Source organism: Nansenia antarctica, assembly GCF_963989245.1.
Source record: "Nansenia antarctica genome assembly, chromosome: 3".
In the NCBI taxonomy this organism is placed as follows: Eukaryota; Metazoa; Chordata; class Actinopteri; order Argentiniformes; family Microstomatidae; genus Nansenia; species Nansenia antarctica.
This window is the reverse complement of record NC_137688.1, coordinates 48,672,626-48,683,234: the sequence shown is the minus strand read 5'-3', so window position 1 is coordinate 48,683,234 and position 10,609 is coordinate 48,672,626. Positions and strand designations below refer to the sequence as shown.

The 10,609-nt window shown below is 45.2% G+C and overlaps 1 protein-coding gene across 1 annotated transcript in view; it reads right to left on the bottom strand.

The window, feature by feature from the left end:
- Positions 1-6,026: 6,026 nt before the first annotated feature.
- Positions 6,027-10,609, bottom strand: part of glcci1a (glucocorticoid induced 1a) — a gene marked incomplete at both ends in the record, with an annotated part of 33,415 nt that continues 28,832 nt past the window's right edge. Inside the window, 4 exons of the mRNA XM_080527348.1 lie at positions 6,027-6,357; positions 6,759-6,879; positions 9,499-9,709; positions 10,550-10,609. The exon at positions 10,550-10,609 is cut by the window's right edge and continues 90 nt beyond it. Of these exons, the coding sequence (XP_080383474.1) occupies positions 6,027-6,357; positions 6,759-6,879; positions 9,499-9,709; positions 10,550-10,609 (723 nt within the window). The remainder of the gene's footprint in view (positions 6,358-6,758; positions 6,880-9,498; positions 9,710-10,549) is intronic.

Sequence of the window (10,609 nt, the reverse complement as noted above, 5' to 3'; positions counted from 1 at the left end):
GCCGATTAGTCTGGATTGAAACAGGGCCAAATTGTGTCACCTTTTTTCTTTTCTTTTTTACAAAAAAAGGTTGTGTGTTCAAAAGTTAAACAAGTTCTGTTGAGTAACAAACACATTCAGAATGAAAACAATGTTTATATGATGAGTTTATGCTAATGCTGATATATCATATATGACATTGTACATTAGTAGACTGCAGTGTTTTGTTGTAATGTCTATTGTATGCTGAAATGTGCAAGGTTCCTAGTACTATTCCATTATCATAAGCATGATATTATTATCATTTTGTTATGTCTATTTAGTTTATTAGCATACTTTTTTAGGTTATTATTTTCTTAAATATTTGCCCTCTAAATATGGTAGCTACTCTATTATTCAGGCCTCTCTTGGTCCTCTACTGCCACCTGTTGGATACAAATATTCTGAGTATCTTTTTCCTTTTGTTGAAGTGGCAGGAATTGAGTTCCCTTCTCATCTGATTCCCCAAAATCCCTTTTTCAGCATTTGGATCACTAAGGATGACATTGAAGTTCAAGGAAATTATTAGATTTACATACAGTGTATTCCCTTGTAGTGTAATACTTTGATATATGCGTATGCAAAGCTAAGTCTGAATGTGTTTTAATACCGTCATACATGCATACGAAAGTTGTGTATGACAAGGACAAGTCCTTGTGACAGAATGTTATGGGACCAGAATATTCTGCCTGGATTTTGATTGACATGTTTTGGATTTTCAAATGTCTTTATACTGTATTAAACGTTTATGCTCCATAAGCTGTAATGTACACGGTCAGCTGGCAAAAGTATGCAAGTAGGCCCACATCTCATATGCAAAGTAATGATAAAAGGCTTTATTCCTGAGTTGCCTCATTTAAATCCCCCAGCCCAGACTTCAGACTTAATTGACAGGCTTCTTGAAGTTTTCCAGGGGAGTCTCTCCACCTCTCTCTCTCTCTCTCTCTCTCTCTCTCTCTCTCTCTCTCTCTCTCTCTGTATTCATCTTTATGTTTATGAGTCTCTCCACCTCTCTCTCTCTCTGTTTTCATCTTTATGTGTATTTTTAGCTGCTTGTCATAACTGTCGGGGTGGCTTACGGGGTGGTTACGTAGCTCAGCCGGTACAGCTGGCGTCTAATGATCGCAAAAGTCGGCAGCTCGCAGCGGTTCGAATCACGGTTGGCCTCGTGCCGAAGTGCCCCTGAACCCCTAATTGCTCCAGGGTCACCGTCTATGGCTTGCCTAGAGCATCAAATACCAAATTCCATTGATTGCTTGGCAATAAAACATGAATGAATTTAATTAATTATTTAATTAACTGTCACTATAGTCATATATCCTCCAGCTTGCCTGACAGGATCACTGACTTCTACATCGTCTTTATTGATGATCCATGTTTCCCCTTGGGGGCATCAGCAGCATTGATGCCATGGATCAGGGGGATGAATCAAACCTGCATATGATTGACTGATCATGTCTCATGCATATACTGTGTAGAATATTCTATAGGTTCATCATCTATCTTCATGGATCTGTTGCTGAGCTTGTTATTCCTCCCCCATGCCTCACGCGTGTGTAGAGAGAGGAAAAAGTGTTGGTTTGAGGCTGTTTACATTTAACGGTGCTGTTCTGTGCCCTGTGCGGCACACGGCTCCTCATTTCCTTGTGTAAACTCCTAGCGAGCAGCGTTATCTGTGAAACTGTCACTCCACCCAAGGCCAGAGCTATGAAACACTGTTATTTATGCTGCTCAGGAGTGAGTCAGAATCCACAGCAGGGGAGGTGGCAGGTGGGGTGGGGATGGTGGGGGGGGCTCCCTGGGGAGGTTGAAGGGTGGAATGGTTTGGGGGGGATGTGGGTGGGGGTGAAGTGACTATGTTTATGATCCTAGATCACAGTCCGTGATCCCTTCTTTGTGACAGTTGTGCTACGCTCACCCAGACAGCCACACTGTGGACACCTGAACGGCGAACGGAATGAAAAAGAGCCTGTCGTTCATGCTCTGACCCCACGCGTCATGGCCAAGGTCCAGTCAGTCAGTCATATCTCTTACAGTATAACACTGCATGTTAGTTCCTATTCTCCTCCGCTCCTACCACTTCAGGTTCAGAATACTTACGTTATCACCTTTGACCCCAACATCTCCAGGTCACCCTGCACATGTTGCTATCTCTGACCCCGGTTTAAACCAATGAACCGCTCATTTTAACACAGACAGCCCTCCTCCATCCACAAACATTCTAGACTTATTGCCTCAGTAAATTCTCCCTTTCATGCCATCCGTTTGAATGGCACATCTATGGCCTTGGTGGAGAGGTGTTGATGCGAGATATGTAGGCAACCCTTCTGGTTGACAGGCAGCTTTATGCGTATCTTGCTGTATAAAAGCTTTAGAATAGGGAGGTCATTCCGTGGGTTAGTTGGGAATGCCAGGGGGGCATGACACATGTCATAGTTGGTGTATTTCGTGATATGCCTCATTGTTTGTGATAGTGTACTGTAAACAAATTCATCAAGGTCTTGTGTGTAGTTGGGGGTTCGTTCTCCTTGACAGGGTTCTCTCCTTGTTAAAACCGTCATTGGAGTAACAAAATAATCACTAGTCAATGTTTAGGAGTTGCACTGGGAGGGAAATCACATGAACTGCTTGTTAAAGGTTTATTCATTCTGGAAATAAAATCCATTAGCGAATCCTTTGATTTCCAGACCCTCAGTGACAGAATGTTATTTATTAGAGAGCAGGTGTCAAGTAGGGTGTAGTCAGGGTTTAATTACTCTGTGGTGTGGTTGAGTGTGCTTGAGAGAATCTGCTCAGTAGTTCCTCCTTTCTATCACTAGAGGGCACCATACCCCCACACAGTGTTCTGATAGTGACTCATAGGCGGTAGGGGTCATCCAGGGGAGGCTGGTGGAGGTAGAAATCGGGAGGCCGGGTCTTTGTAATTCTATAATGATTGTAATGATTTCCACCTCCGCCAGCCTCCGTTAGGTCTTGTTATGATTCACATATTATGATTCACACATTTCAGAAGATGGCCCATTGGTTGTTCTAATAACTTTATTTAAATAAGACACAATATCTCTATGTTGAAAAATACAAAATAATTAGCGACACACGGCCATCTGTTACAGAAAACAAAACCAAAACAAACTGTGGCATCTGGTACAGTCAGTCAATGGAGCACAGTGACAGGGCGTTAACAGTGCTGTACTGTACTGTACAAACAGTAAGCAAGCTCATCAGCTAACGCTTGCCAAAAACACCAGATTTGTGCACACACCAAGGGCATGGTGATTACAAAAGAGGGAAACCAAATGCTTTTTTTCTTTTCTTTTCTTTTTTTAAAGAAACTTTTTTTTTTTTTTTTTTACATTACCTACATAGGTTGACCTTGCAACAGTGCCGTCTACAAATCCAGAGGTGAGAGATGATAGTAGTACTTTCAAAGCTTTGTGAGTGTGGTTGCTGTACACAGGAAGAAATTGTCGCATTTTTGTTTGAGAGCTGGGATAGTTTTTTTTTGGTGCTATTGTTGTTTTAAAAATGTGTTTCTTTTGTTTCCCCTTCTATAGTCAAAACAGTTGTGGTCCTCACCCACTCGATCCCTTCGTGTTTCAACACAAACTCAATGTTTCGAAAAAGTGGTCACAACAACCAATACCTTTTTATTGCCATTGTGCATGAACTTTGACACAGCAGGTTCAAAGAGGAGTATTGTGTTAGCTGATGAACACTCGGGACCTGCTTAGCAATGTGCTCTGGTCACATTCCAGTGCTGGTTTTTGTATCGATTAATGGCTTCATCAACAAGCGAAGTGCTGATTTGGCTCCATACTCTAAAACCAAATGAAGAAGAAGAAGAAATGGGAGTGCCAAAGAACAAGTAAAGTATCCAAAAGGACAACACCTTTTTCTATTATTGCACACATCTAGTTAACCAATGCCACATGTATGTTAGTCATTGGATAAGCTATATCTCTTGATAATAAGGTGCTGAATACAAAAGAAAACCAACAACATTGCATTGATCCTTTTTAAAGCCATATACTGTATATCTAACACGTAGGATGAAAGGAGTATGAATGCAGTAATTCCACGAGCACGCGATCAAGATATCAAAATAAATAATATTTCTGATTATGTTTTTTGTCTTCTTTCGACTTGAATGAGTTGAAAAAGGAAAAACGTGTCAATCGTTTACACTTGGGGCGTGTTGCGTTCGATGCGGGACGACGGTAGAGACAGATCATCTGCCTGTAGAGGGAGTCCTCTACTTGGTAGCCTACAGAATGAACATAATGGGAAGCTTGTAGGAGAATTGCTTTCGTTAAGAAAACGGTACCGACAACAGCCACCGTGACATTAGACACCTTCAGTTTCAAACAAACACTGGAAAAGGCCACACACCAGTTTACCCCTTTTCTTTGAACCGAAATATGGAGCAGCTACTAATTCTACAGGCATCAACCTGCTCATAGCTAATCTTTACAATTCATCTGCGCCCTGACTGAGAGGCCAAGAGTCAAACCTTCGATCCATTAACCTGCTAAAATCTCATGGAATGTGTCATATAAACAGCGACGTTTAGAGCGCGGTGATCTACAATGTTTGAACAGTCTTGGGCATCACCTGAATAGAACCGAACGTTCCTCCTTTTCACATTGTTGCTCTAGATGACGGTGCGGAAGGTTAAGACATGACCACCGTCGACGCCTTGACCGCATTTTTCTACTTGACCGTGACCACAGCCTAATGACTGTTTAGACTTTAGAGGGTCTGACCACACTTTATCATGAGGCACAGACAACCACCACCTTTAAAGGCTTCCCTCTAGCATGTTTGGACTCATCTCAGTCAGGACCGAAGTCTACACCCAGCCTGTAGACATCCATCGTCACCTCAGCCCCTCTCTCACAGTGTGCACTGGTCCATTACTAACCACTCAACAACCAAGACGACCTAGGGGACAACCAACAACTCCTAAAGACAACCCACGGGACATGACTACAACACAGTGAACCTCCACCTATGCCATCTGTGTCAGGCAAGCACAAGTCTAGACTTGGGACAGCTCTGGTCCTAACAACATGGAATGTCTTGGGGGAAAAAACAGTGATAGTCTGGAATGAGAGAAAGCAAAGGAAATATAGTGACTGACCGCTAATTATTGAACATCTCTTCTGCTTCGACAAGCTGCAGATTTGAGTCAATCTGTGTATGGACATACATTCCAAATTACCTGAGTTTAGACTCCGAGTGATATACCTGAAGCAAGGCCATGAACGGACCCTGTGCAACGGATTGTGGCCATTTTGTCTTGTTTGATGTCCATATCTCTTTTGTCTGTTTTTTTAAAAAATGTTATCGCTTTTGCATTGCATGTTTCAAAGGAGGTTTAGAAACGTAACCTGGATAGTGTAAACATAATCCTGAAGAGTACAGCTGTTTTTTTCTTTTCTTGTACATACATAACACAGCAATACACAGTTTTCAATTTAAACAAGCGTTATTTTAGTTTTTTTCCTTTCAAAGTTAATATATATATATGTATATATGTGTGTGTGTGTGTGTGTGTGTGTGTGTGTGTGTGTATGTGTATACATGTATAGAGAAAGCTTATTCATACTGTGGATGTTGAAACAACACAACACATAATTTAATCTTAAACATACTACCAAAATGCATGCCCCCCCCCCCCATCCAAAAGTAGTTTTCCCTTCCGATGTCGGCATATCTACTTCTTCTCTTCCATTTAAAAGACCTGCATGTCCATCCCTGCCAAGAACAGTGCTTTAACAATACACTAGGAACAGTAAAGTGGCTAGTCTCATTTGTCGTTGTTGTTGTTGTTGTTGTTGTTGTTATTGGAGACATTGTTGCTATGCCATGCAGAGAGTGGGGTTCAGCACAGACAGAGAGAGAGAGGGGGGGAGACGTGGAGAGACGTGGGGTGGGGGGGGGGGGTGCTAATGGTGTGGGTGGGAAGAAGAGGCTAATCCCGTAGCAGAGGCCAGCTCTGCTCAGGTCTAGCTGACGGCCTGGCTGTCTGTCTGGGAGGCGGTCTCTGAGGGGGTGGCGGCGGCGGGCTCCTCAGGGGTGGGGGGGGCGTCATCTGTGCTGGTGCTGGTGGAGACCTGAGTGGGCGGACCGGCGTACGCCGCCGACATGGCCCCCGAGGGGGCGGAGCTTGACGGGCCTGCCTCGTCCTCGTCCTCCTCGTGGGGGTTGGAGGCGGCGGGGGGGAGGGGTAGGGTCCCGGGGAGCCTGACGGGGCAGAACGCCGAGCCGGTGGAGATGAAGTTCACCTTGTTTTTGTCTGGGCAGGAGAAGAGAGGGACGGACGCAGACTGCCTGGAGCTGGAACACCGAGAGACAGGACAGGAAATATGAGCTCTTCTGAATATGAGCTCTTCTGAATATGAGCTAGTCTGAATATGAGCTCTTCTGAATATGAGCTAGTCTGAATATGAGCTCTTCTGAATATGAGCTAGTCTGAATATGAGCTCTTCTGAATATGAGCTCTTCTGAATATGAGCTAGTCTGAATATGAGCTTGTCTGAATGAGCTAATCTGAATATGAGCTCATTTGAATATAAGCTCATTTGAATATGAGCTTGTCTGAATATGAGCTCATTTGAATAGGAGCTTGTCTGAATATGAGCTCATCTAAATTTGAGCTAATCGGCATATGAGCTAATCTAAATATGGTCATAAGGGGTAGGGAAGGGTAGTACATAGGCAGTATGGTTGGTACTCACCTCATCTCCTCAAACACTTTGATCTTCTCACAGCCCTCTGGGGGCTCACGCTTGAACATGTAGCTGTTGTTGGGTTTGGGGGAGGAGGCGAACTTGGGTAGAGGGGAGCTACTACCACTGTCTGTGTACAGAGAGAGAGAGACAATGGTCAGGAGACAACATCACACCAGGGATACCACACACAGACACAGGCATCCACTCTGGAGAGAGTCTAGGGGAGAGGGAACCGCCCCATGGGTAGGTACCTAGGTAGGTAGGTAGGTAGGTAGGTAGAAAGGTAGGTAGGTAGAAAAGTAGGTAGGTAGGTAGGTAGAAAGGTAGGTAAGTAGGTAGGTAGATAGAAAGGTAGGTAGGTACCTAGGTAGGTAGGTAGAAAGGTAGGTAGGTAGAAAGGTAGGTAGGTAGGTACCTAGGTAGGTAGGTACCTAGGAAGGTAGGTAGAAAGGTAGGTAGAAAGGTAGAAAGGTAGGTAGGTAGGTACCTAGGTAGGTAGGTAGAAAGGTAGGTAAGTAGGTAGAAAGGTAGGTAGGTAGTTAGAAAGGTAGGTAGAAAGGTAGGTAGGTAGAAAGGTAGGTAGAAAGGTAGGTAGGTAGAAAGGTAGGTAAGTAGGTAGAAAGGTAGCTAGGTAGGTAGAAAGGTAGGTAGGTAGGTAGGTAGAAAGGTAGGTAGAATGGTAGGTAAGTATGTAGAAAGGTAGGTAGGTAGAAAGGTAGGTAGGTAGGTAGAAAGGTAGGTAGGTAAGTAGGTAGAAAGGTAGGTAGGTAGGTAGAAAGGTAGGTAGGTAGGTAGAAAGGTAGGTAGGTAGAAAGGTAGGTAGGTAGGTAGAAAGGTAGGTAGGTAGAAAGGTAGGTACAGTAGGTAGGTAGGTAGAAAAATAGGTAGGCAGGTAGGTAGGTAAATAAGTAGGTAGGTAGGTAAATAAGTAGAAAGGTAGGTAGGTAGGTAGGTAGAAAGGTAGGTAAGTAGGTAGAAAGGTAGGTAAGTAGGTAGAAAGGTAGGTAAGTAGGTAGAAAGGTAGGTAGGTAGGTAGGTAGGTAGGTAGAAAGGTAGGTAAGTAGGTAGAAAGGTAGGTAGGTAGGTAGGTAGAAAGGTAGGTAAGTAGGTAGAAAGGTAGGTAGGTAGGTAGGTAGAAAGGTAGGTAAGTAGGTAGAAAGGTAGGTAGGTAGAAAGGTAGGTAGGTAGAAAGGTAGGTAGGTAGGTAGAAAGGTAGGTAGGTAGGTAGGTAGGTAGGTAGAAAGGTAGGTAGGTAGAAAGGTAGGTAGGTAGGTAGAAAGGTAGGTAGGTAGGTAGAAAGGTAGGTAGGTAGAAAGGTAGGTAGGTAGGTAGAAAGGTAGGTAGGTAGAAAAATAGGTAGGCAGGTAGGTAAATAAGTAGGTAAATAAGTAGGTAGGTAGATAAGTATAAAAGTAGGTAGGTAGGTAGGTAGGTACTGTATAAAAGTAGGTAGGTAGGTAGGTAGGTATAAAAGTAGGTAGGTAGGTAGGTAGGTACTGTATAAAAGTAGGTAGGTAGGTAGGTAGGTACTGTATAAAGGTAGGTAGGTAGGTACTGTATAAAAGTAGGTAGGTAGGTAGGTAGGTAGGTACTGTATAAAGGTAGGTAGGTATGTAGGTAGGTAGGTACTGTATAAAAGTAGGTAGGTAGGTAGGTAGGTAGGTACTGTATAAAAGTAGGTAAGTAGGTACTGTATAAAAGTAGGTAGGTAGGTAGGTAGGTACTGTATAAAGGTAGGTAGGTAGGTAGGTAGGTACTGTATAAAAGTAGGTAGGTAGGTAGGTAGGTACTGTATAAAGGTAGGTAGGTAGGTAGGTAGGTAGGTACTGTATAAAAGTAGGTAGGTAGGTAGGTAGGTACTGTATAAAAGTAGGTAGGTAGGTAGGTACTGTATAAAAGTAGGTAGGTAGGTAGGTAGGTACTGTATAAAGGTAGGTAGGTAGGTAGGTACTGTATAAAAGTAGGTAGGTAGGTAGGTAGGTACTGTATAAAGGTAGGTAGGTAGGTAGGTAGGTACTGTATAAAAGTAGGTAGGTAGGTAGGTAGGTAGGTACTGTATAAAAGTAGGTAGGTAGGTAGGTAGGTATAAAAGTAGGTAGGTAGGTACTGTATAAAAGTAGGTAGGTAGGTAGGTAGGTACTGTATAAAGGTAGGTAGGTAGGTAGGTATAAAAGTAGGTAGGTAGGTAGGTACTGTATAAAAGTAGGTAGGTAGGTAGGTAGGTACTGTATAAAGGTAGGTAGGTAGGTAGGTACTGTATAAAAGTAGGTAGGTAGGTAGGTAGGTACTGTATAAAAGTAGGTAGGTAGGTAGGTAGGTACTGTATAAAAGTAGGTAGGTAGGTAGGTAGGTACTGTATAAAAGTAGGTAGGTAGGTAGGTAGGTACTGTATAAAAGTAGGTAGGTAGGTAGGTACTGTATAAAAGTAGGTAGGTAGGTAGGTAGGTACTGTATAAAAGTAGGTAGGTAGGTAGGTAGGTAGGTACTGTATAAAAGTAGGTAGGTAGGTAGGTACTGTATAAAAGTAGGTAGGTAGGTAGGTAGGTAGATAAGTAGATAGGTAGGTATATAAGTAGGTAAGTAGGTAGATAAGTAGGTAGGTAGAAAGGTAGGTAGGTATAAAGGGAGGTAGGGAGGTAAGTAGAAAGGTAGGTAGGTATAAAGGGAGGTAAGGAGGTAAGTAGGTAGGTATGTGTGTAGGTAGGTAGGTAGATAAGTAGGTATAACGGTAGGTAGGTAGATGCACCTTTGTCTCGGTCGTAGAGCAGCTCGTCGGTGGAGTAGGGGCTGCTGTCGTGGGAGCCAGGGGGGCAGGCGGGCGAGGGGCAGGGGGACAGGCTGGAGCAGCTGCTGGAGCGGCCCGGGACCGAGGGGGTCTGGGTGTCCACGCTCCGTGAGCTACTGCTACGCTGCTGGGGCTGGAAGGGGGCGCGCCGGCCGTCCGGGACCTCCAGGGCCTACACAGAGGAGAGGAGGGGGGGGGGGGGGGGGTTCAGTCTGGGACCTCCAGGGCCTACACAGAGGAGAGGAGGGGGGGTCAGTCTGGGACCTCCAGGGCCTACACAGAGGAGAGGAGGGGGGTTCAGTCTGGGACCTCCAGGGCCTACACAGAGGAAAGGAGGGGGGAGGGGAGGTCAGTCTGGGATCTCCAGGGCCTACACAGAGGAGAGGGGGGGGGGTCAGTCTGGGACCTCTAGGGCCTACACAGAGGAGAGGGGGGGGGGGTCAGTCTGGGACCTCCAGGGCCTACACAGAGGAGAGGAGGGGGGAGGGGGGGGGGTCAGTCTGGGACCTCCAGGGCCTACACAGAGGAGAGGAGGGGGGAGGGGAGGGGGGGTCAGTCTGGGACCTCTAGGGCCTACACAGAGGAGAGGAGGGGGGAGGGGAGGGGGGGTCAGTCTGGTGGGACCTCCAGGGCCTACACAGAGGAGAGGAGGGGGGAGGGGGGGGTCAGGGCTCACAACACGAACGACTCAATGAATCGATGCGGATGAGAGGAGGAAAAAACAGAATGTGCGTGTGTGTGAGTAATACGATTGACTGTGACACGGCAGGAAGTACATCTCCATAGCAGCAGGAAGTACACTAGGGTGAATCCGCACTGGCCAGAGTGATAGCACGTACAGTCTGTGTGTGTGTTAGAGTGCAAGTGTGTGTGTGTGTGTGTGTGTGTGTGTGTGTGTGTGTGGTGCCCGCGAGTGTGTGCTCATGTGTGCGTTCCCCTCATGTGTGTGTCTGTGTGTGTGTCCTCACACGTTTGTTTGGATCCATCAGCACACACGCACACACACACGCACCTTGAGCTCGTCCTTCTCTCCGTTATCCTTGATGAAGACCTTCTCCAGCTCGTGGTTGAT